At 41.3% G+C, this 26929-nt stretch overlaps 1 protein-coding gene and 1 non-coding gene across 3 annotated transcripts in view; both read right to left on the bottom strand.

Annotated features, from left to right (window-relative positions):
• Positions 1-26929, bottom strand: part of ARFGEF3 (ARFGEF family member 3) — a 154098-nt gene that overhangs the window by 22609 nt on the left and 104560 nt on the right. For both annotated transcript variants that reach the window (XM_033099360.1, XM_033099357.1), the window contains 10 exons: positions 25896-26046; positions 23768-24088; positions 21607-21740; positions 18352-18497; positions 16602-16781; positions 11765-11909; positions 10092-10214; positions 6057-6160; positions 4206-4350; positions 1863-1991 (listed from right to left, as the gene is read on the bottom strand). In XM_033099360.1, the coding sequence (XP_032955251.1) occupies positions 1863-1991; positions 4206-4350; positions 6057-6160; positions 10092-10214; positions 11765-11909; positions 16602-16781; positions 18352-18497; positions 21607-21740; positions 23768-24088; positions 25896-26046 (1578 nt within the window). The remainder of the gene's footprint in view (positions 1-1862; positions 1992-4205; positions 4351-6056; positions 6161-10091; positions 10215-11764; positions 11910-16601; positions 16782-18351; positions 18498-21606; positions 21741-23767; positions 24089-25895; positions 26047-26929) is intronic.
• Positions 12467-12569, bottom strand: LOC117020969 (U6 spliceosomal RNA). Its single transcript, XR_004422789.1, has one exon. It is a non-coding gene; the product is annotated as a U6 spliceosomal RNA (small nuclear RNA).

The raw sequence follows: 26929 nt of genomic DNA, 5'->3' as shown, positions 1-26929 counted from the left end.
CTCTTTTGATTCTGCATGATTTTACTTATGCAAATAATCATGAATAAACTCATAAAACTCCAAATAATACTGATAAAGTTTAATTATTACTTGATCAACTACTTAGTCCCCAGAAGTAAACGGATACCTACATGCATATAAGAAAATACCCTTAAAATGTAAGTACATATATTTATAGGAAATGGAGAAAGTACCCTTAAAACGTACGTATATTTATATGAAACAGAGAAATATAGTTTTGTTTGTTTTTATTTTTATATGAATAATGTAAACCTTGGTCTACATACTGATTTTTTTCACCCTTAACAATGTGTGCTAGAGATCATTCTGTGTCAGCAAAATCAGATATTTCTCATTTTTATTGCCACATACTATTCTATAGTATGTATGTGCAACAGTTTACTTACCTATTCCCTTACTGATGGACATTTAAATGTTTCTATATTTTCATTTGTACACAATGCCATAATGAAAATCTTTGTGAAAATGTTGATGGATTTTTAAAACTCTGATTACAAAAGCAAGGCATTCTTTTTATAACAAACAGAATATACATGAGAATACAAAGAAATAAATTATATTTTGATGTATTTCCTTCTAGTGCTTTTTGATATATGCATGTGTTTTTATAAATGTATATAAAATTTCCTTAAGTTGAATTGTACTGAATACTATATATTTTAACATAATGCCTTATAAACAATTATTCATATCATTAAATATTTCTCACAAATACTCATTTTAATGTCTGTAGAATATATATATATATGCTTTTATCATAATTTACTTAACCCATTTAGGGTGTTTCTAGTTTTTCTGGTATTAAAGATGCTTCAGCAAACATTATTTATACATTTTTTTGTCTTTATTACTGTTAATTTCCTTCGATGATTGATTTCTAGGCATATAATTATTTGTTTAAATTCTCTTCACGTACTTAGTAGCACTCATTGTGAAAGCAGAAAATGGTACTGACCGATAAAACAGACATAAATAATGGCATATAATTAATTCTATAAAATACCCGCTTATTCTTAGATGAAAAACTTTTAACTCTTTAACATGTTGGAGTAGCTATGATAGTTTTCCTGAAAAAAATTCTGATATAAACTTTGCAATGGATCTTAAAATAATATCAATTATCAAGTCTTCATCTGTTCATGTTGAATATAAAACACCTCTTATACTATGGAATTAACAAGTGGTTTTATTAGTGGTTCTGAGTCTGCTGCTAAAAACCAGAATCTCTATAAAAAATGTCTTTAACCTTGGGAAGTAAGTGTGCATGCCAACCTTGATTAATTCAGAACAAGAAATAAATTCCCACGGGCCATTCTTTTCCTGTACTATCAGGGTACTGTCATTAAATGTGTTTTACAAAATCTAATCACCTGTGACCTTTATACAGTCAAGATGTTGCTGTGTTAATACTGCATATATGTGCGTTTGACTGGTTTGTTTATGTCAGTGGGAGACACAGTGAGGCCAACTGACAGCTCTGGGGCCACGAGCATGTGAGATCTGGCTGAAGTGGAAGGTTGTAAGTGTGGACCAGAGCAAAGCCAGCCGGCTCACAGAGACACTGATTCCACAGCCTTGGTCTGATTACTGTGGGGCTCCACACATTCAACTAACTGGCCACCATACACTATTTGTAAATGGACTGGTGGGAAGACCCATAAACAATAATAGGACATATGTTAAACATCACTCCGTCATAGCCATCCAACAAATACTTATTGAGCACCTATTATACTGTCTAGAGTCACAGCAGTGAAACAGGTAGGCACTCACAGAAATACCCTCCTGAAAAAAAGTTATGTGTAACAACTCCCCCAAAAGATAGCCGTAGAAATAGTTACCAGGTGTTTTGGTAACATCTCTCAGGAGCTCAAAGAGTAAGTCCAAGGTAGGGGGTTGGTGCTGACGTGGACAGTTGGACACAGCTGCTGTGAGCTGCTCCAGTAGGATGATCCAGACTTCTATCAGACCTGGAAAGCAAAAACTGGGATTCATGATTTGTACAAACAGGAAGGGAATGCTCACTGTTACACACACAAACTGTTTACAACTATTTTAAAGACTGTATTATAGATAAGCAACATTATAATTCTGGTTATAGTTGTCTGGGTTGGAGGTATAAGATGCTAAGTAAAAATTATTCTTATCTAATCATTCAAATGAAACGTCTACATTAGGCATTTATTCTTTCATATAATTCTTCCTTATAACTAGTCTGAACTAGTGAAGTTTTACTGTTTACAATCTCTATGAAAAACTGTAAATCTTGCCATCTCCATAAATAAATTTGTAACGGAAAAATAAAACACTTATGGATCTTGGGTTCAGTGAGGATCTTATAAATTTGACCTCAAAGGCAAGGGAAGTAAAAGCAAAAATAAATGAATGGGACTATATCAAAATACAAAACTTCTGCACAACAAAAGAAACCATAAACAAAACAAAGAGGCAACCAACCGAATGGGCGAAGATATTTGCAAACAACACCTCTGATAAGGGGCTAATATCCAAAATATATAAAGAACTCATACAACTCCACAACAAAAAACAACCTAATTTAAAAATGAGCAGAGGATCTGAACAGACACTTCTTCCAAGAAGACAAACAAATAGCCAATAGATGTATGAAAAAATGCTCAACTTCACTAGCTATTAGGGAAATGTAAATCAAAACCACAATGAGACACCACCTCACCACCTGTTAGAATGGCTATTAACAAGACAAGTAATAACAAGTGTTGGAGAGGCTGTGTAGAAAAAGGACCCTTCATACACTGCTGGGGGGAATGTAAATTGATGCAGCCACAATGGAAAACAGTACGAAGGTTCCTCAAAACGTAAGAATAGAATTACCATATGACCCAGCAATCCCTCTTCTGGGTATCTACCCCCAAAATATGAAAACATTTATCCATAAAGATATATGTACCCCTGTGCTCATTGCGACATTATTCACAGTGACCAAGACGTGGAAACAACCAAAGTGTCCTTTGGTAGATGATTGGATAAAGAAGATATGGTGCATATATACAATGGAATACTACTCTGCCATAAGAAAAGATAAAATACTGCCATTTGTGACAACATGGATGGATCCTGAGATTATCAAGCTAAGCAAAGTAAGTCAGAAAAGTCGAGAACCATATGATTTCACTTACATGTGGGATATAAGACTGAAACAAACAAACGAGACAAACAAAAACTCAGACACAGCAGTTCAGCAGTTACCAGAAGGTAAAGGGGCTGAGGGTGGTAGAGGGTAAAGGTGATCAAATATATGGTGGTGGAAGGAGAACCGACCGACTCTGGGTAGTGAACACACGATGTGATATATAGATGATATATTCTATTACAGAATTGTACACTTGAAACCTATAGAATTTTACTAACCAATGTCACCCCAATAAATTTAATTAAAAAAGAAAAAGAAAAGAGGAGAAAAATGTAAAACAAATGCAAAAGTAAATTTAAAGAAGTCTTTTGCAAGAGTTTGAAACAACCCATGTCCATATCCTTAGACCCCCTTAAGGATATCATTTCCATTTCTACATCTAGAAACAGGACAGGGTCATCCGAGACAGAAGACAGCAAGTGTGAGCATGAGTTAACCGATCTGAAAATTAGCCAAAGTTACTAGACTGGACTCCAATTCACAGGAAATTACATGGGAACTAAGTTTAAACACATTCTTTAAAATGATTCTTTTAATGAGCCTTCAGCTTCACCAGTCACAAATAGACTCTCTCTTCAGTAAAGGCTTAATTTCCCCAGTCTTTAACCACATAGTCCTGCAGGAAGTAATTATATAATGATTATGTTTCCTAGAAGGAATTAAAGACAATTACCAGCCAATTTAAGTACTAATGCACCAATGCAACCACATTTCAATTTGCTAAATTCAAGAGAATTCGGAGTCAGAAATTATACTTAGTGGAATCTGCAAATCTGCACTGGTTTTAGATGGAGGCATCCACTTAAAAAGAATGACTTTGGAGATATCAGTGGTAAAATGTTGTTTTTGAGAGTCCATGGTAACTTTAGGTAGACTTGTTCTGTTAGAATTATAAACAATGACAACATAAATGGATGATCATTCATGATCTATAAGCTACCTAATTCATGGCTTCCGCTTCTGGGAACAAGTACATACAATAAACCTGGTTCAGTTCCATCAATCAACTTACCAGTGTCATCATCAAAATCAGACAGGACCGACTCAATCCCATCCTCACTGCTTGCCGACTGCTCCTGAAGTCTTCGAGGCAAGCTAGCAAGTCGCCCACTAAGGAATATTGGCTTCATGGGCATTTTGTAGATTTTGGCCAATAACTACATAAATAACAAATTTCAATTATATATTGGAAAAGGCTGCATTCTGGGTGTTCAAGAACAATGAAATTATATACCAGTAATAGAAAGGGGAGAGAAAACCAGAAAAGCTCCCACTGTATGAGAGTTTCAAGTTGGTTGCTTGTGATTTGGCTTCATAATGTCACTCACAGAAGGCATCTATCTCAGGAAGCTGAAGAAATAGCATTCAGTGGCAACACAAAGGTAGAGGGAAAAAACACTATGGAAACTTTTTCAGCATCTCAATTGCCTATGAGTTTTATAGACTTTTATAAACCTACCAAGGGTACCATGAAACATGTCCAGAATTTTTGCCTGTGGGAGAAAAGTGTTCTACGGGGATCACCGAGATAGGATACCAGACTCTGATTTCCTCTTCACCTGAACCCACATGAAAGAAACAGAGGGCAAATGGGGAAACGGAAAAATCCGTGGGCACGGTCAGAGATAAAAGTATGAGAAGCAGAGCTAATAAACCACCCTGGGCTCTTTGTTCCCTTCTCCCTGCTAGAGCCCAACCCCCAGGGATCTCTGTTACTGGAACAAACTCCCAAGGATCCTTGTAAATCCAAATTAAAATTGTGCCTGCCGTGCTCATGCTGTTCTAGAAACCAGGGAAACAGATGAGAGCAAGGTAGACAAAATTCATGTCCTGTGGATCTTATAGACAATAATCCTTTCACAAATAATAAGTAAAATTTCTGACCTAATGTTATATAAAAAAAATCAGGCAGGTGGTACTACAGAGAGGAACCAAGGTGTGTGGGGAATGTTGGCAGGGACTTGATAAATACCTAAGCCCTGGTCTCTCTGACAGGTGAGGTTTCAGATGCGATCTGGGAAATAAGGAGAGTCATAGTGATCTGAGGGCTGATAATTCCAGGCTGAGGGAAAAACAACGGCCCTGGGTTGTATTTGAGGGGCAAACAGTGAGTGTGGCTGCAGCAGAGTGAGTGAGAGGGAAGGACCTGAGGTGACAGGGAGCTGAGGTCGTGTTATGTGTGGCCTTGTGGAGGCAGCGGAGGAAGAAGTCCCGTGTATCCTTTCTAAAGCCATGGGCTTAATGCTATCAGTGAGGGATGAGGAGAGGTCTAGGACACAACCTGAGAACACAAGAAAAACTATTGAGAGAGGGTGTCACTGACACCTAGAGGAGAAAGGGCTTCAGGGAGGGAGGACGGTTTTGCTCCATTGGCATTTGACACGGGTAAGGACAGAGAACTACTGAATTTAGCGCAATGAAGGTCACTGTCCACACTGCTAGGTGATGTTTTACTGGATTTATCTGTAGGTCTTGACTGAACACATCCCTCTTTGTTTATGTCTTTCTTCACTGTCTGCACCCCCACCGTCCACATTTTGGTATATCAGGAAGACCTCCTGTGAACTCATGACTCCTTTCCCCTCAGCCTGACACAAATACAGATTATAGTAGTTCATCTGAATATAAATGAGAAGTTTCAGAGAGCTCAGGGTCCACTTGTGTGTTCTAGTATACTTTTATTACTTTCTTCCTCTCCTTTGTAGAAGGGATGGGGACAATATTTATACCCGGAATCTAAGCTCCAGTCTCCTCCCCAGAGACAGCAGAAAGTGTTTCTCTTGGGCTTCAGTAAAAGACACCCACACATATTTTGCAAGCATCTTCTTCTGAGGCAGGTTTCAGGGCCTGGGGCTCAGCGTACCTGAGAACAGCGCCTGAGGTAATCCAGGGCAGGGAGGCACAGGTCTGGGGACGTGGCTCCTGGTCCTGGGACACAGTCTCCGATCTCTTTACAATCCACCTCCCCTGGGGCAGGCAGCACGGGGAGACAGAGACAAAGTCATCTTTGTTTATTTCTGTACAACAGAAGACCTATTTATTCACAACATTAGTTCACCAAATGTCTACTAAAATGGAGAAAAAAAAGAACAAAAATTACTCCAAATTGTACAATCCTGAGAACAGTCCTTTTAGTTATTTTTGCCCCCTGCATGTACATATGTTAAACACAGCAGGGGTTATCCCATACGTCTTATTTTGTTGAGATTTTCTTGTAGCTCCCCTTTTTACTAAATAGTGAACACTTTTTCCCTATTCCACCACAGTACTTTCAGTGGCTGGACAGTGGCTAAACATTGACTTTCAGTGTTCCTGGCACACAGTAATTCACGCCCCTGGGCGCCTGCTATTGATGGTGTGACTTCTAAAGCTCTGATGAGGACGATTGGGGAGGTTAACTGAGTGCTGGGCTGGAATGAAGCGCAAGGCCTGTTTCCATTTGGATAAGGCCCTCATTTGCTGCCAGTGCTCAGCACTAAAGAGTGATGATAAATGAAGACTCTGGGAAGATTCTAAACATCTGGGGTTTGGGGATGGAGACTACGTAATTGAATTGAAATGACTTTCTTTCTTTTTTTTTTTTGTACGTATCTAGAGATTTAACAGATCTGTAGAGGGCGTCTAGATATTCTATAGGTAAACAGTAGTCGAGAATTATTTTTCTTCTCATATAATGAACCTATTTCTATACTTTTAATAAAATCATTCCACAGTACTGTAATTGTTTCTAATTGTCTATAATTGTAGCAACTAGCACCCTCTCCTGTGGGAAAACTGACATAATTACTAGGCTTTAGTTACAATTCAGAAGCAGACAAAGGGGCATGTTTCTCCTTAAAAAAAGAAAGAAACATTTCTTATGTTTTAGATCAGGAATTGGCAAACTTTTTGTACAGAGCCAGACAGTGACTACTTTAGGATTTGCAGGTCATGCTGTCTTTGTTGCAACTTCTCAATGCTGTCACTGCAGCACAAAAACAGCCATAGACAAATGACCATGGTTATATTCCAATAAAACTATATTTGTAAAAGCCATCAGTGATCGGATTTGTTTGTGGGCCACAGTTTGCCAACTCCTGGTTTAGATTAACACACCTTACAGTATAAAAACACAAACCAGGTCGAATTCATGTTCAAACAGCCAAGTGGGAATTCAAAATAAATTCGTTTCCTGACCTGTTGATCACAGCCAAGTGTTCCAAAGTTTTTTTTTTTTTTTTTACTGAGGCTACTGAGGTTACACATCTATACAAATGGCGCCCCCTAGAGCCGAGGGCAGTACACAGCCAGCATGGCTAAAACGGGGGCTGGTGTTCCAAACGACCCCAAGAGCGATGCAAATAATTCCACCTTATAATTCACAGAAAAAAAATAGGACCCATGTGTTTTAAACATCCTCCATGTGTACACTGATAATTCTGCATCTCTATTTTCAGCCCCCAATTCCCTAAGAGAAAATCTCAAATTTCTAACATGTGCTAGGCATCTCCATTTGAGTATTTCACAGAAACTCAACATGTCCCAATGTCCAAAGATAGAATTCGTTACTTTTTTCCTGTCCCCCACATCTAACCTGCTCTCCTTTTGGGTAAGTAACTTGGGGAACGGGAGTCATTCTTAGTTCCACTTTTCAGCTGGCTGTTCATTTCAGTTTAAATGACTTTTTTTTTAAAGTAGCCTCTATGAAAGTATTTATCTTACTGAACTGTAATTATTGATTTATATGACTGCTTCCCAGAAGAGACTGTGAGCTTCTCACAGGCAGGAAGCATGTTTTATCTTTACGTCCCCATAGTACAGGCTGCCATGCCCACATAGCAGGCACTCCAGTCTTTACTGAGCAACATAATACAAATAATAATGGTTCTAAAATGAAGCACAGGTCTGTGAAATAATAGAATATATGTATATGTGTGTATATGTATATATGTGTAAATATATATATATATATATGGATGTGTGTGTGTGTGTGTGTGTGTATATATATATATACGTATATATATATATACGTATATATATATTTCTCTGTCTGTAGTTCCTAAAACCCTTGTAATTTCCAAAGTGATAAGGACACTAGGAACATCTGATATTTGGCCTTCAATCCCAAATCTTAAATCCCTTGGAATTTCCTGAGTGATAGGAATCTTTTGTTCTAATGAAGCAACCCCTGGAGGGCTCCTGGGTAGAGGCTGGTCACCAGAAACACCAAGCTATGATTAGAAGCTTGGAAATTTCAGCCCCTCTCCCCATCCTCCAGGAAGAGAGAGGGGCTAGAAATTGAGTTAATGATCTATCATGCCTACATGATGAAGCCTCCACAAAAATCCCCAAATTACAGGTTTCAGAGAACTTCTGGGTTGGTGAAAGAAGTTCAGTAAGGTGGCACATCCCAACTCCATGGGGACAGAAGTTCTTGCACTTGGGATCCTTCTGGACCTCCGTCTATGTATCTCTTTGGTTGCTCACCTGTATCCTTTATTATATCCTTTATTGTATAATAAACTGGTAAATGTAAGTACTTGTTTCCTTGAATTCTGTGAGCTGTTCGAACAAATAATCAAATCCAAAGGGATGTGTGTGGGGGTGGGAAGAGTTCACCAGAAGCTGCAATTTTTGGCCAAGTCTGACAGAAGTTGTGGAGAACCTGGATACCAGCTACTTGCAATTGGCATCTGAAGTGGGGGACAGCCTTGGGGGACTGAGCCCTTAACCTGTGGGGGCTGAGCTAACTCTGGGTAGTGGCAGCCTTGAACTGAATTGTAGGACACCTCGTTGGTGTCACAGAGAATTGCTTGGTATGAGGAAAAGCCGCTGTCAGTGTTTAGAGAAGAGTTAAAAAAAAAAAAATCTTCCTCTGTTGTTCAAAAGAAATCTTCCTCTGAAGCCCAGCAGGTAGTCCCTAAGCGAGTGACCGCCATGGTTGCCCCTCAGCTCAGTCCTCTATTTCCCAAGGCATATATAATAATAATAGAATGTGTGTGAAGAATAATAGAATGTAACAAGGATGGTCTACAGATCAGACTTGTGGCCTCCAGCCTCTGTCCTGAAACTTGCATTTTGTTCCTGCTCCCCCCAAAAGGAGAACATGAGTGAAGTCACCTAGATTCTTTGTGGCCTTGTTGCAAAAGAATTTGTCAGTTATTTAGCAAGAATTAGAATATTACTAATCTTTTGTTTTCTTCATTGAAAAGGTTCTCAGACTCTAGGTCTAAGAGCACTCCATGGTGAAATTCTCAAAACTTCAGGACTTATGTTTCTCCTAAAGGTTTGGCTTAATTAACTGCCTCTCCTTTCTCTTTCACCCCAGATAAACTCGTGCTACATAAAAATCTGCTACAGCAGTTCATGTTGCGTAGCAAGGCTCTATTTTGTTAAAGTATTCCTAAATTAAGCATAACATCAGCTATGTTGTTCCTGAAATATACAAGTCTCAAAGAAGGGGGACTTTTATACCCCCCAATTTATTTTTCTATTAATAAGGCCTGGGGGAGGCATTCTTAATTTTTGTTTAGGAGCTGGGAACTCAAACTTAGGTTACAAATTATGTGACACTGCAGACAATAGTTTCCTATACAAGGACAGCTATTGAATATAATACTATTTTAAGATTCAGAAAGAAGTTGAAATAAAATATGTAGACTAAAAACATGCTTCATTACAAGATTATTCCATGAACACAATGAAAAATATCAACCCTGGACAAAAACCCAAGATGCTTTTACAGTCAGCTTTCTGCTTCTGAGTACACAACACGCCACCTGGTTCTATCTCAGCATGTTTGCTTGCTTGCTTGCTTGCTCCAGGCAGGCAGTGGGCCTGTCTCCAAGGCTGACCACACAAAGCCATGCAGGCAAGCATCCCCGGCTGTCACAGGTAATGAAAGGAGGACTCCACTTACCTAGTCCTTTGACAAACTTCATAAGGCACATGATATAACTGGTGGCTGCATTAGCAAAGACCTGGATGTTGTCAGTATTGAGAAAGGCTTCAAAAACATCAAACACTGGAGCTTGGCCTTTTCCTGAGGGAGAAAGATAGTAGATGTTTAAGAAAGTTAAGTCTCTACCCTTCAGGTTGCCCATATTTCCCATACCTTCCATGAGGCCTCGGAAAAAATGTTCTGGAGAAAAGCCAGGGCCTTTTGTATGGACAACTGGCTTGGCTCCAATGCTGTCCTTCTCAGTTTTGCCTGCAGGGGGAGCTGCAGGAAGGCTAAGGAAAGAACTCAGTAGGGAGAGCAGGGCAAAACTGGTTGAGTGCTAGGCTAAGATAATGTGTAGGTCTATAGGGAAGGGAAACATGTGGGCCTCTGGAATTCTCATTATAGGGAATGGAAGGTTTAGATAAATCCCTCATGGAACATACTAATTCATTCATACGTGTGCAGAAAAGAATTAATATAAAAGGCTGGGGATTGCTATCCTTAGAAAGGCCTGTTTGTAAGGTTGGCCCTTGGCTGGCATCTGAGAACTTGGCTTCAGAATATTCCCAGGAAACTGTTAACGGATAATGCGGTTCACTGTGCCTACATGGTTTGTGCAAACAATGTGATTTATTCTGAACACCTGCTTTTCCTTCAGGGAGTCTGGAATTTAGGTGTGTGCTAGGCAGAGGGGACCTCCACGACAAGTCCTCAGCTGGGTCTCTAATGCGCTTCACTGGGCAGAAACATCATACACATGTGGTGGCATTTTCACTGCTGGGGAAGAGTGGGCTCCGTGGGACCCCTCAGGGGAAGGTGAGAACACCAGGAAGACTGCACAGGGATTCCTACAGATTTTGTTTTTTCCCTTATAATCTGGCCTGGCCTTACCATGTTGCCATAATATATTTTAGCTATGAGCCTTGCAATAAAACTTAGCATAACTACATGCTGAGTCCCATGAGTCTTTCTGGTGGGTCTCTGAATGTAGGGGTGATCGTGGGGACCCCTTACACGAGACCCCTGGTTACTGGACATGCCTAATGGGCACCCATCCATTTCCAGCCAGACCCAATCTTCTTATTTGTAGTCCTCTGTGTTATGATAGTTTTCTGCTTCTTACTAGCAAGTGAATGACATCCTTCTTTCTGGCTTTGGGAATAAACTCAATATACATATGTATAAGTGAAACAACAGAAGTCCCTCAGCGTTTTGTCCAATCTATCAATAAGAACAGGGCCTGAAAATGGTCAGGACTCTCGGCCTGCTGGCCGCACTCAGAACTTGTGTCCCTGCTACACCAGATTATTTCCTGCCGATAAAACATGGCTGGATGTCAGCCTTCCTTCCCTATTGTTCAATTTCTTTTGATAGCATGGAACTTGGCATAAAGAACTAATGTTCTATAGCAAAAATCAGCCACACATCCTTCCCACTATCACCACTCCTGTGCAAGTCTCCGCCAGAACAATTAGGCGAGAAAAAGAAATACAGGACATACAAATTGGAAAGGAAGAAGTAAAATTGTCTCTGTCTGCAAATGACGTGGTCTTATATGTAGAAAACCTTAAAAGACCACCAAACAACTGTGAGAACAAATAAACAAATTCAGTAAAGTTTCAGGATATAATACCAACACACAATCTTACCCATGGAATAATCACCAACTAGGTACTCCTTCACCTCAGACTTGTTCCCGCTGTGCACTGTTTCCAGGGCACTGAACAAGGGCCTCCATCCCGACTGGATTTGGGTGGAACACACTTCAACCAGCTCACCAATGGATGTGACGACCTGGCAGAGGCAAAGGAGGTGGCACTTAAATCCCTTTTAAAAGAAGCAGGAGAATTTCTGGGAAGGGTGATGTACTTCTCTGTTCCCTATTTCTGGGTTAATTTTAGTGAAAGAGAAAAAACAGAATCCAGACAAACTCACGCAAAAAATCTTCTACAAAAGCAGCCATAAAGCATTAATTTGCATTTTACTAACCACTAATGTTGCTGAGCAACTTTTCATATGCTTAGTAGCCATTTGTAAATAGTTTGCTGTTTTTTTTAGATTGGGTTTTTGTCTTCTCAGTACTGTCTTTTTATTTTCAGTTCTATTTACTGCTCAGTATTGTCTTTTTAGTTTTGAATGAATTCTAGATTCAAACTTTCTGAGATCTGTAATTTGCAAATATTTTTTCACAGCCTCGGGCTTGTCTTTTTATTTTATAATGGTGTCTGAAGAGCAAAAATTTTAAATTTTGATGAAGTCCAATTATTAAACTGTTGTGGTTTTTTTTTTTGTTTTTTTTTTAGTGTATTTGTGTTAATCAGAGAAGGATGGCAGGATGCTTGGGAACTGCACAAAATGTGGACTGCTTCATGAATTTGATGTCATCATTGCAGAGGGGCCCTGCTAACCTCTGTATTGTTCCATTGTACTTGTATATATGCTGCTGCAGCATATAAATGACTACAATGTATCTACTGTGGATATATTTGTGTTGATGCTAATTGGGGTTCCATTATTTCTTTAAGTATGTTTTCCCACCCCTTTGTGTTTCTCCTTCATCTGGACTCCCATTACATGTATGCTTGACATTGTCCCACAGGTCTCTATGGCTTTCTTTCTTTTTGGTCAAACTTAATTCTCTTTGATGTTCAGAATAAATAATTTCTGTTAATCTATTTTCAATTTCACCGATTCTTCTGCCATCTTAAATCTCGCTGGTGAGCCCATATAGTGGATTTTTTTCATTTCAGTTATTGCCCTTTTCAAGAATGTGCATTTGTTTCATATTTTCCATTTCTGTACTTAGATTCTCATTCTTAAGTCACTGTCATAATATTTTCCTTTAATTATCTGAACATATTTATAATTGCTACTATAAATCTTTGTCTCCCAAATCCAACATTTGGGATCATTCTAAGACAGTTTCTATTTACTGTTTTTTTCCCAAGTATGTATCCCTCTTTCTTGTTCCTTTGGCATGTATCAATTTTTTTTCTGAAAATATGACATTTTATATAATACATTGTAGCAATGCTGGATTCTTATTTTCTGAGCTTTCTTTCATTTTTTTAAACTAAGTTGCTTGGACATACATTGTAAAATGCGAGGTCTGACAATTATGTAAGTTCATGAGCTTGTTGCATAAATGTCGCTAACCTTTTTGATATCAGAGGGATTATTCATTATGGATTTGTACCAACTGGACAAGCAGTTAATCAAGTTTACTATTTGGAAGTGCTGAAAAGGCTGAGTGAAAAAGTTAAATGACCTGAACTTTTTGCCAACAATTCATGGCTCTTCCATCATGACAATGCACCAGCTCACACAGTGCTGTCTGTGAGGGAGTTTTTAGCCAGTAAACAAATAACTGTATTGGAACACCCTCCCTACTCACCTGATCCAGCCCCCAATGACTTCTTTATTTACCCGAAGATAAAGGAAATATTGAAAGGAAGACATTTTGATGACATTCAGGACATCAAGGGTAATACGATGACAGCTCTGATGGCCATTCCAGAAAGAGTTCTAAAATTGCTTTAAGGGTGGACTAGGTGCTGGCGTCAGTGCATAGCTTCCCAAGGGGAGTACTTTGAAGATGACTGTAGTGATATACAGCAATGAGGTATGGAGCACTTCTTCTGGGATGAGTTCGTGAACTTAATTGTCCGACCTTGCATTTCTCTTCCCATAGTGTGAGACAACCATGTCTCTGCTCAGTTTCTTTAATTTCATATTTTAACTTGACTTCCCAGTGTTTGTCCCCACATTGCACATGTTAGAGGTTAGCAGATGATGTGGGCAGACATTGTGCTCAAATAACGTGAGCCTTTAAGGCTTCCACCCTCTGCCGACCATTCTGTGTGTATAGGCTGGGGAGAATATTCAAAGTTCAGCCAATTCTTAAGTCTCCCTTGTCTTTTACTTTCTGATGGGATCTGTATGGTCTATCCTGCATATGCCGATGTTTCAATCAGCCAGATGTGTGAGGAACTTGTCTAGTCCTTCTATGAATCTCTGGTTTCCAGGGCCTCATGCTGTTTCTCCTTCCTTCCTTCCCTCCCTCCCTCCCTCCCTCCCTCCCTCTCCTTCCCTCCCTCCCTTCTTCCCTTTTTATTAAGTGTGTTTTTCCAGGACCCATCAGCTCCAAGTCAAGTAGTTGTTTCAATCTAGTTGTGGAGGGTGCAGCTCACAGTGGCCCATGTGGGGATCCTCATGTGGGGATCGAACCCTGCTGTTAAGAGCACCACACTCTAACGAACTGAGCTAACCATAGACCCATCATGCTACATTTCGTACTGGTTCACTGCTCACTGCAACCTCAGGCTGGCGAAGTTGCATGATTCGCTCATTCATTTCCTAATGAATTCACCACTTTTAGCTGACAAATCAATGATCTTTTTTCCTCTTCTGCAAACCAAGTCTGTCCCTTATAGCAGAAAAGCGAATGATTTTCCCAGTCAGCCCAGGCTCTATTCTTGCCAACAGCTTAGGAGTAAGGGTGGTAGGTGCAGTCTTCAGCAAGAAGGCCACAGACTCCCACTGTTCTTTACCAAAATTCTGGCAAGAACTATTTTTAGTCATAAATGCTACTCAATTTCTTGTCTGCCCTTGGTCAATTTCCAGAGTCCTGAAATAGTTGCTTTTGACAATTTGGTCCTGTTTTATACTCAATTCTTATGAGGAAGATTCACTTAACTTCTTCAAGCCACCATAGCCAATAACCCTTTATCCAAAATCTTTCTGAACACAGTTAAGCACAGTTATTTTAAAGCCTGTCTCTGATAACTTTGATATTGAGATCTCTGGCAGGATGTGTGTGTGTGTGTGTGTGTGTGTATGTGTGTGTATGTGTGTGTCTATTTTTATTGCTTTTCTTTTCAATTTCTATTTCCTAATGAGCCTGATTATTTTTGATTGAATGCAGACATTGTAACTGCAAATAAGAACTAATTTGAAGCTTGGGATGATGTCATTTTCTATACTATCAAATTAGGGATTGGGATTATTTGAAGTTGGATATTATTTTCTGTTAGGACTACTCTATGTAAGGTTCACCCTTCCTCTGAGGATGTCCTATTCTCCTCTTGATTTTGACTTAAGTTGTCAAGAAGTTACCAGATTGGTAGGCCCCCGACTCCAATTTTTCTTATTTTCTTAGTCTTTCGGGTTCCTCTTCTGAAATTAGTAGATTCTATTTTAGGAAAAATAGTCCCAGATAGCAGGCACAGCATCTGGTTATTCTTTATCTCCGAGATCATGGCCTCAAACTTATCCACTTTTTAGTAGTATTTTCATGCCTTCTAGCAATTAAAAACATTTTTTTTAATCTAACTTTTTTCAAGTTTTTCCCTGTGAAAAGCTGATCTAAATTACTTAGTTCACTATTATTGGAATCCCCCAACCTAACCTTCAGGTATTAACTCATATTTTCATTCTTTTCTTTTGTTTCATTAAAAGTTGTTATTTGATATTTTGCATGAAAGATACCAATATTTCAATTATTTCTAGGTCTGATTTTGCCGTCTTGTTGTTTCAGCAGCTCCCTCTGACTATTGCCTCATTTCCTTATGTGTTTTGTGACATGTGTTTAAACACTGTGAACTCACATATCTTGGAACTTTGTCAGATATTTTTGTGGACTGAGTTGAAGTGAGTTCCTCCAGAGCGAATTTTATTGCTTCTTTAGGTGCCTGTGTAAAGTTTCTTAGACTACCAAGGTGGTGCGATTTCATCCACTGACCCCATTGAAGGGCTGTAATTTTAATCCTGGAGAGTTACTTTTTATGTCCACTAAGAGCCAATGTTAGAAACAGGCTGATAGTATCCTCAGGGAGGAGTGGTACTTGGGTTCATTTCTAATTCAATCTTGGCCTGAATACACACCAGTTTTATAAAGTTTGTACTGAGATTTGACTTCTGTTCTTGTGGCTTGAAGAATGTGATAGTGGAACTCAATTTCACCTGATGACAAATTCTCTCACAGCAAAAAAAAAAAAAAAAAAAAAAAGTCTTAGAGCTCTGCTTACTTCTCTGGCTTCCCATTGTTCCTGAGTTTTTGGCATCTTAGTATTCCTTACTTTCTTGCCAGAGTGTTAATATATTTAAAAGGAATTTTAAAATCTTTACCACTTTTAGTAGATTTCAGAGAGAAGATCTGTGTTCCTAGACCATTGTCATGCTACTTATGAAGTCTCCAGTTAGTTTCTTTACCATTTGTCTCCCAGTGGAGGGTCTGATGGTCATTCAGAGTATAGGCTAGGTACAAGAGTACAGACAAGTGTAGCCCGATTGCCTAGGCTCAAATCCCAGTTACACCAAGCACTGATCAAGTACCTTTAGCTAAATGGCCTAACCTTCTTTGTCATGGATTCCGCACAGTATTATTGTGAAGGTGAAATATGCAAAGGTCCTAGGACAATGCCTGACAGGGCATTCAATAAGAGCTCGCTCTGATAAAGCAGGTGCTGATTATCGTGACACACTGACCTGGTCTTGGACGTCCTCATCACACAACTCCAGTTGCATAATGCGCTCAAAAGGTCGGAAGAGGGCTTCATTAAAGTGAAAATGTGGTGGCTCATTCCAGTCGGTGAGAACCTCTGTCAGTATATCATGGATGAAGGAAACAGCTTTCTGAGACACGTGTCTTTCCTTATGGCAGGCAGCCTGCAAAATTCATGAGAGAGTAGAACACCATCAGGACTTCAGGCAAGTAAGAATCTGGTTTCTGAAGGTTTTCCTAACCCACCTTGCCACAGGGAAGTGGAAGCAGCAATTCTGTTAAAGTAAAAAATGTCCAGGGATGTGTACTGATGAACAGCACACTAAACGGCATTTTACATAATTTAACCAAGTGATCAGACCCAGCTCTAATTTCACTTGAATGTTTCTAAAAAATAAAGTGTTGCTAGCAATTTCTTTCTTTCTTTTTTTCCCCACTACATGACAGTTTCCTCAAGTAGTATTGAATGTGCTGGCTATAAAGATACCAGAACTGCCCATGGTCTCATTCTTAGCTGTGGTCCAAACAGATAAAAATCAGAAGAGTCATTTGTTTCTCAGTGAAGTGGGCCAATTGCACCAATAAAGCTTTAATTGCTTCACAGCTCCTCGTATCCATGCCCTTAGTTGTTTTCTCCCACCCTGACCCTGGGCTTGGATGTGTGACTTGCTCTGGAGAATAGCAAACATTATACTAGCAGAAAGTTGTTAAGATTTGGAGTTGTTCTTGCTTTCCTTTGGAACTCTAAGAATGACATGTGAATGAGCCAGGGCTAGCCTGCTGGAGGATGAGAGCCCATTTGTTCAGCTTTCCCAGTCAAGGCCGTTATGAACCAGCTGGCCCCAGTCTTTGCAGTAGCTCACTACAGGTAACATGTAAGGCCAGGTGAGATCAGCCAAGCCTGGCTGAGACCAGAAGAACTGCCCATCTGAGCCCAGCTCAAATTTCTGACGCAGGGAATCAAGAGTTAAATAAATGGTTGTGGTTTTAAGTCACGAGGTTTTGGGGCTGGTTTATTGTAGTATAATAATAACTCGTATACTATTTCTCCATCACTGTTATTATTTTCTACCCTTTTTCTTACTAGAATGGGCTCAGGTTAGTGAATTAAGGTCCAAAAAAAAATGCTTAATGATGTATCTCTACCAGATAAGCATTAAAGGGCTATTAAGGACAGTAATCACTGCAAAACAGGGTGATACTTTCCCCAACAACTTAGAAGTAGCCAGTCATCAAGAACTGAGATGCTGAGATGGAGAGTTACCATATAAATTCTCATACAAACTGCTTTCCTTTGGAGAGTGAAAGGGGTCTTAGTATTAATTTTGTTGGGAAAACCAGGACACATGATTCTCCTACCTGGAAATATACTGTCTAGAGTATATTTAGCTATTAGAAAAGAGAGACTGGAAGGAACAAAATACATTGTTATATTCAAGTATAAAACGAGGCTCCAGATTCAGGTTGATACGAGATCAGAAAGAATGAAAAACTGGCTGTGTAAGGCACCTAGCCAAATTGTAAAGAAAGAGGGTCAGAGGGTGGCACTGCCCTTTGGGGTGATTCTTTAGATGCCATGAGATATAATCAGAGAACAATGATGCTTGTGACCCGGTGATGGGCACGTTCTCATTGCACTGTGGCCACAGTGCTCTTTGTCCCCACAAAGACCGGAGCCCCTGTGCTGGCTCTGCTATAGGAGGTCCCTGAGCTTCCCACTTTCCAGGTGCTCACCTCCACCAGGTGCGGGGCCACGAGGCTCCAGCAGCGCATCACGTGGAGCAGGGGCCGCGACTTGCTGCGTACGATCCTCAGCATGGCATCCCCCAGCCGGAACAGGTGGAGGGCACTTTTACGGTCATGGGTGGATTTAACTTCTCCTACAAGAAGGGAAGACCATAAAAGCCATAATGACCAAACTCAGAAAGAGTTTGACCTGTTCAAGCACAGAGAAAGGATGAAAATCAAAGAACTGTCCTCGGACCAGCAGGATTATTTGGTGTGTGCTAACCAAGAGAGGAGAGGAGCCTGGATTCAGGAGCAACTCGATGGTCCACTCAACAAGGTCTGAGCCCAGTTCTCCTGCTCACCACATCCCCAGTGCCTGCTGGGACGACTGTGAACAATCCTTGTTCATAAGAAGGAATGATGCAGTGGTTAAGTAGGAGGCCTGGGAGTCAGGCTGCTGGGCGCAAATCCTGGTTCCCCCATTTAGTAGTCGTTGGCTAACGTTGGACCACAGATTTACCTCTCTAATCCAGATTCTCATTGTAAAAGTGGGGACAGTAGAACTTATTTCTTTTTTTTTTCTTTTAGTTGTTTCAGGTGTACAAAACAAGGCAACAGTTAGACATTTCACCCCTCACAAAGTGACAACCCTCTTCCCTCAATCTATTGCCCCTCTGACATCATATATATCTATTACAATTCCATTGACTCTATTCCCTATGCTGTACCCCATATCCCTGACTATAAATATATATATATTATAGTTATATAGTTAACTAGTTATATAGTTATATATATATTATAGTGACTATAAATATATATGTTGTAGTTGACATACAATATTATTCAGCTTCAGGTGTACAGTGCAGTGGTCAAGGATTTACACCATCCATGAAGTGGTCTCCCTAATAAGATATGTGTCCATCTGACACCCTACAAAATCTTTACAACATTATTGATTATATTCCCCAAACTGTCTTTCATATCCCCGTGGCAATATTGTAGTTACCAATTTATACTGTCTAATCCCTTCCCCTTCTTCCTCATCCCCACTCCCCTCCCTTCTAACAACCATCAGTTTTTCCTCTGTATCTCTGAAACCGTTTCTGTTTACTTTGCCAATTTATTCAGTTCTTTAGATTCCACATATAAGTGAGATCATATGATATTTGTCTTTCTCCGACTGACTTATTTTACTTAGCATAATGTTCTCTAGGTCCATCTATATTATAGCAAATGGTAAGATTTCATTCTTCTTTATGGCTGTGTAATACTCCATTGTATAAATGTACCACAGTTTCTTAATCCAGTCATCTACCGATGGGCATTTCAGTTGTTTCCACACTTTGGCTACTGTAAATAGCGCTGCAATAAACATAGGGGTACACATATTTTTTTTCTAATTAGCGTCTTGGATTTCTCTGGATAGATACCTAAGAGTGAAATTGCTGGGTCATAAGATAGCTCCATTTCCAGTTTTTTGATACCTACTACTGATTTCCATAGTGGCTGCACCAAGGACCTATCTCTTAAAGTTACTGAAGGATTCAATGTAATACTCACAGAGGGCTTAACAGAGACACATACTACCTGACCCACACTCTTAGCTGTTGTCACGAAGGTGGTTACTGCCCTCCTTCGCAGCCATTATCCACTTTGTCAATCCTTAGTGGCACCTCTGAATCCCCTGCCAAACCAGTCAAGCCCCTTTGCTACCCAATACATGCTGTATAACTTGCTCTGCTTGCTTCAGTATGGTCCTTGCCTGCTCTGATCTCTTACTACTTCTTTGCCATCGCCACTTTAGTCTTCCTCACCACCTTCCTGCTCATGTCCTGTTGCTTCTCCTTTACTGCCTACAAAATGCTGATCATTGTCAGGCTCTTCCAGCCCAAATGCTTTATTAGTCTTTCCATGTCAAATAAACTTCAAAATAACAGTAATAATAATCACTGACATTTACTGAATGTTTACTCTGCCTTAGACATTGATTTGGTTCTTTGCGTCTTTAACCATTTTAATTTTTAAAGCACATCTTAAGAAGTAAACATAATTATTGCCATTTTACAGATTAGAAAATTGAATGCTGGAAAGATAAACTGACTTGCCTAAGACAATGCAACACAGCTGGTAAGTGGTGAAGGCAGCATTTTGACTCATGTCTGACTGATTACAAAGCCAATTTCCTCCTCCTGAGCCTGCTGCCTCTTCCTGACCCTCCTCATTACTTTTCTTTTCTTTTTTTTTATGGATTAGGTGCATTTTATTGGTTTTCTTAACTCATTGATTTTTGTAAGCTCCGAGTCTGCTGATTTCTCCAATGCAAAAGACTTTGAAGGTTGCCTCTGGGCTCAGAGGGGCTCTGTAAGTCTGATGGGTCTGGAAGGCTGGCTTTATGCAGCTAAGGTTTTTAATGTCTATTAAAAACTGGTGGGGGAAAAGATAGTGATTCTCAAATTGGAATCTGCAGTAAGGATCAAAAGTCCAAATATATTACACTTAGAAGTTCAGATCCTGAAATATGGAAGGGACTTCAGAGCTTGTGCAGTCCAACCTGCCACCACGGGCCGTCCCCAGCACATGGCTCTGCACCTGCCTGATCGCATCAGGACAATGTACTCACTGTTTCCGCATAACAACCCCAGCTGTTGATGGACAGCTGAATTTGTGAGCAGCCTGCCACCCACTTGGGACCGTTGGATACTTCATTACAACTATTCCCTCTTCCACAGGCTGGCCTTCCAAAGGGCTTTCTTCTGGCCTCATCCACGAGAACAGTGATATTGACCCATTATAGGGGTAAGCTTTGAGTGCAGTTTCTCTAGGATGAGGCTTCTGTTGATCCTTCCATTTTTCTCATCCATGTTCCTTTTGGAATCAGTAGCTGCTTCTGCCAGTTGACTGGACGGAGGTGAGGGGTGTGCTTTGTGATATGGAGAAGGGTTACCACCCTCAGGAGAAGTTATCTGCACCCTGAGTAGCCACCTAATTTCTATATTACAAGCATAAAACTTAGCTCCAGCCGTAATACCTGTAAGAGTGGCAGCCGCAGCATTTCCATTCACAAAGAATAAGATCCCTCACCCCACCCACACACACATCATGCCTCACAACTAGATGGCAAATCTGCACTTGAACTTAGCCAGGGTGACCAAGGGCGAAGGGAATGCAGATTTAAGTTTTCAGGCAGCCTGGTGGTATCAGGGGTGTGGGCTGTTTCCTGCTAACCTCATGGCATAGTTTCTTCAGGGAAGGAATTACCTGGCATTGCGAGAGAATAATCAACTGTGTCCGTAACAGAATGGAAAAGCTGGGACTGTGATGCTTTCTTCAGCTGATAAAGGAAACCTCCCAAAGCCATTAGGTTCAACTTATCCGTAGCATCTTCAAAGAGCCTGGATGAAATAAAAAGATTTGTTACTTGGAAACAATTCAGCCAAGTCTTTATGGCAGAATGAGTACAGTACTTTTGTTAGATGTGATTAATGGAAATGTGTGAACACTGTGAAAAAAATGTATGGCATCATTATACCTATTATTACTGTGTATAAGTATGCTCTAACTCCAAGAGCTTACTCTGAAGGGCACAGGCCCTATTTAAAACAAAAAAAAAAATCTTTGTATTCCCAGGGCCTAGCTCAGCCATAGTAGGAACTCATAAAATGTTCGGCAAGAAGGTGAAAGATGGCAAAGCATCACTCCCAGAAACTGAATAACTGGGGATGGAATCCTTAGAATGGGTTTCGATCTCATAAGCTACGTTAAAGAAAAACCCAGTAAGTTAATTTAGGCTTTTGTTGGGCTACAACTGATGGAGCTAATGCTAGGTGTGGCGCTGAGGATACAAAAGCAGAGTAAACCTCAACCTGTAAGACGCCCGAGGATGGGGACTGGCCTTCTTATCTCCTCTAACTCATATACCAGGAGCTCAAGACATGGGGAAAGCTCCAGTATCTACTGGAATATTGAATATTCCTTAACATAATGGACCTTGCAAGTTCTTTTGTTTTCAACTCAGCTGCGCACAGACATTTTTAGTAGAAGTTAGGGAGAAGGAGCTGAGCAGACGTAGTAGGGCTTACAGGAGAATCACAGGTTCACTGGAATTTGGAATATTGCGATCAAATACCTCTTTAAGTGGCCACGTGAGGAATGAGGTGAGCCGGCCTCCCACTGCATTTGGGTCATCCAATGCCTGCCCTCCAAACCTGTGGTGACAACAGAAGGGCAAGCAGCCGCCAGGAGTGCCTGCCACGTGCTGGGTAAAGGAGAGTGTCCCTCATATAAAATGAATAACAAGTCCCTTTTGAAGGGTAAGACGAGACACATAAGATGGGAACCAGTGAATTAATCCTTCACCAATTATTATAACGAACACATTTTTCTTGCAGTTTTATAATTACAAGTTTAGCACCGTTTGGTGTCTGGATCCCAGGAACCATTTCTTGTCCCTCTTTCCTAGTGAGAAAATAGTGGTGAATATTACATCCCACCTCATGCCTGTATCCAGATTCCAGAACACTTTCACAGCCAGGCTGCTGGATAAATAGGAGAAAGGGAATCTTGTGCTGAGTTAGTACGTGTACATGTTGTACTGGATTAGTAGATGAAGAAAGTAGTTTCTGTGCAACATTTTATTATACACATGACCTTGCAGTTGGTTGGCGTCAAAGCCAGGAAAGAACCCGGGTCTTCTGAGCCCCAGCCAGGGAGAGGGCTTCCCACTTCTCCACCCCTTTGCTGTCTGTCTGTCCTCTCCATACAAACTTCCCTGGGCCTGTGCTGCATAGCCTGGGAAACAATGGCCAAGTGTGGAGAGTGAAGTGAGGTGGGGACATGGGACTGGTGACAAAAGCACTTTCAACATCAAGAAGTGTCACCAAACAGTTGGACTTACTATTGATTTTTCCCTCTCACCTCTTAACATGGTTGTTGGGCATCACTCAATAATATATCACACTCCTGGGTGTGGGATTTAAAACTATTAATTATCCTAAAAGAGTGGATTTTTACTACGTGCCACGCTCTGGCCTAAGTGCTTCAAGTGTACTAATTAATCTAACCTCACCGCTACCCAGTGACAGAGCTACTTCATGACCCGATATTGCAATGAGGAAATCCGGGCCCGGGGAGGTGCAGTCGCCTGGAGGCGTGGAGTAAGGGCAGCCTGCCGCCAGAGCCTCCAGGCTAATCATCAGACAGCAGTTCGTCCTAAGTGTGGGGTGTGGCAGGAGACAGAAGTCTGTTGGAAAATCATTAAAATGGTGGGGTATTTTAATCGTTTAAATGGCGGGGTAACAAATCAAGTTGTCCTGAGAACAATTGGCAACCAGAAGAAGTGGGTGTGGTGTTGCCAACAGGAGATGGGTGCTCCGTGGTGAGCAGCCCTTCTGGGGTGTGGTGAGGTTAGGTGGGCACACACCTGTCGGCCTGGGTGGAGAGTGTGAGCACGGCCTTGGCAGCACTGCTCCCCGTCATGAGGCTGCCCCCGCGGAAGTCGGAGGCCCGGCCTCGGCTGCCTTCCCGGACCAGTTCTTGGATGGAGAGGGGCTGGATGACTGGGGCTGTGCTCAGGGAGCTCTCCTGCTCCAGGCTCTGCTCCTGGGCCGAGCCCTCACACTCCACGTCCCCAAGGAGCCCAGAGCCTCCGGATGCCTTCTGGGGCTGGCTGATGGTCAGCGGGGGCTGAGAGGTGCCATCGCTGAAGTGGGTGTGCTCCAATGTGCCCACGTACTCACATACCCTAGAGAGAATCATAGACAAGCAGCCATTAAAAGCTGTAACTCAGCCACACCAACTCTGTAAATCCCACAGTGACACAGAAATTCATCCAGTTGTATAGTTCTCCCAAATGTTTCTCCTTCCTCTGATGATAGCACTCTGTCTCACTCTCTCTCTCAAACCGCTCTCCCCTCTCACTATACTTTATTTTTGAGTGGGACCAGACATTCTGGGAGTGGAGGTAAGGATTCCTCAAATTCTCCTGCCTTGTACTGGGAGAAGGGTGGGTAACAAAGCTCTGTTCATCCCGTTCTGTGCTGTCTAGCTTACTGGCTTTTCTGGACTTGGGCTGTTTGAGGGAGTTTTCTCAAGAGAAAACTCTCTACTACTCTGATTAGGACTCAGGAAAGACGTCCTTACTTTGGGATCCCAGAACGAGTGGCAGACAGGCCCTGTGGCCACAATGGGCCCTCTCTCAGGGGTTCTCCCAGCCATGTCCTGCTTGGTCCTGAGAGCCCCATATAACCAGTGGGGGTGGTAGGTGGGCTGCTTCCTTAATCATGGCAAACACAGAGAAGAGTCACAACATACGGTACAACTGCCAACTTCCACATTGTTTGTTCCCAATAGAACCTGAGACTAAGACGGTTTATAAGAGGCCACAAGTCCCAGAATAAGTCCAGTTACTAGTAAAGACTGTCCTGGATAATCCACTCTGATATTCTACAATCAGACAATTGATTGGTTTCATATAAATTGCTTTGGAGTGATTTAGGTCTTTTTCTTTTTCCTTTTTTGCTTGTGAGAGCAATGAAGAGGGCACCAGTCAGCATTGTGCTCCAGGCTGTTTCATCCTGGCTCCTTCTCATGTTCCTCTCAAGATGGGTTTTCGCCCCTCGAATGATCTGAATGCTTCTCTCTTGGAAAGTCGACAAGCACTAATTGCTGTATTTGCTTTTAGAAGATAGAACTGGACCCAGAGCTGGCCAGGACCCTGCATGAGATTTGGGTGCCTGAGACCTGCTGTGGCACATTATCCTGCTCCTGACTGCCCCCCTGCTGCTCTGCGGGAACAGCTGGGTGAAAGGTGGCCGGCAGGCGTGCGCCGAAGAGAGGTTAAAAAATAGTCCAGCACTCGACCTGTGCCTGCATTGGGTAGGCAGCGCTCCTTCCATGGTCCCCAGGTAGGCCTGCATATTGATGCCTGGGGAGGCCTGCTTTTCATTTAGTCGTAGGAGGATGGCAGAGCTCTCTCTGTTTTCATTTTACACGTCCTGTGGACTGTGTAACTGATTGGGGGGTTCTTTTCACTTTTATGCTATAAAAGCTTAGAGCCAAATTTTGGTTGTCACAATGACTACTCTATTTTTTCTTTGTCTAGGCATCTTGTACTTTATGTGTCCAAGTAAAGTATCCAAAATTCTTCTTTAAATGAAGAGGGCATTAATGAACATATAGCAATATTACATGCTGACATGATAAGCCTTCAGATCTGCATAGTATTCACTTAACTCACGTGGTTTTCACCATCCGCTATTTAAGAGACTGGTTTTTCTTCCTTTGAATAACACATCTGCCTCTCCTAGATAATGTCAATAATCTATTCATAATTTCCTAAATCAAATTCTGTCATTCTGTTCTGAAACATAGTTCAGTTGGGCTCCTATTCCCTCTTCTTTTTTTAATCTATCATTTGGGGTTCATCCAAACTCTGTGAATTATCATCATCTATTTAAGTGCTGGCGGACCATGGAATCTACCCCTTCCACCACGTCCAGACTCCCAGGATAGGGTGGTTGCCATGTGGGGGTGAGGATCCCATAATGCACCTGAACACATGTGGCCAGCAGTCTGGGTTGTGGCTCCCCATCTCCAGGCCCACACTGAGGATGGCATCCATGCACAAGACGTGGGCTGTGTGCAGCCACACCCCCTGTAGCTTCCCGATCTGCTCCAGTTTCTGCTCCACTTTTAGTTTCACTGTACCAGAAAGACAGTCATTAAAATAACAGTCTGAATGAGGGAGACAGAAAGGAAGAAAGAGAAAAGAGGAAAAGGGAAGAAAGTGCCGTTATGCAAGAGCAAAGGGTCTTGCAGACATCACTGGCAGCAAGTTCCTCAATGGCAGGTCCCTGTGGTTCATCATGCAAACTCCCCAGTCCACAGACCCCAGACAATGGTTATTCCAGCTTGTTGCTTCTGAAGTTGGATGGGACCTGAGCTATGGGTGGAGTTCCTCCAGGCCCACCCCGGAGTTCTGGGTCAGGCAGAGCAGTGAGGATGGGTTTCATGTGCTGATGCCAGCTAAAGCCATCTGTGCCCAGATCCCTCCCAGATCCTGTCCCTGTGCACTCAAAATGATAATATGGAAGAATGCCTGATGTTCCACAAGTTCTCTCTGAGATTTATTTAATGTTATGCATTCACCTAAAACAACATATGCATTTCACTCTGAGTGTCATGATGACTGCTTTATAACCGAAAATTACCATATCATGTCACTCCCTTTGTTTAACTTTATATTTGTGATCCTCAAATAATTTTTTATTGTAGATTACCAATGAGAAAGAGTGCAGAAGGTGACTTAAGATGTCAAGTATGCAAAATGCCTACGCAAGGCCAAATGACAACATGCTCTGTAAATAAAGGTGTCAAGTGATTGGGAGATGGTCTGGTGGGACAACTGAGGGATGGTCCAGAACCCAGAAATACAGCACGCTCACTTCAGAGGAAGCTGAACTGTATTCCTGCTGTAAAGGGCAAATTGACTTTTAGCAAATTACCATGCGTCTCAGGGATGTGACACTGATTTTCTTTTTTATTGATATATAATTTGAACATTAGTTTTGGTTTTATAATTTTA

The sequence above is a fragment of the Rhinolophus ferrumequinum genome, chromosome 3 (assembly GCF_004115265.2).
Source record: "Rhinolophus ferrumequinum isolate MPI-CBG mRhiFer1 chromosome 3, mRhiFer1_v1.p, whole genome shotgun sequence".
Classification (NCBI taxonomy): Eukaryota; Metazoa; Chordata; class Mammalia; order Chiroptera; family Rhinolophidae; genus Rhinolophus; species Rhinolophus ferrumequinum.
The sequence above is the reverse complement of the archived record's forward strand: the minus strand, read 5'-3'. Positions and strand labels throughout refer to the sequence as shown.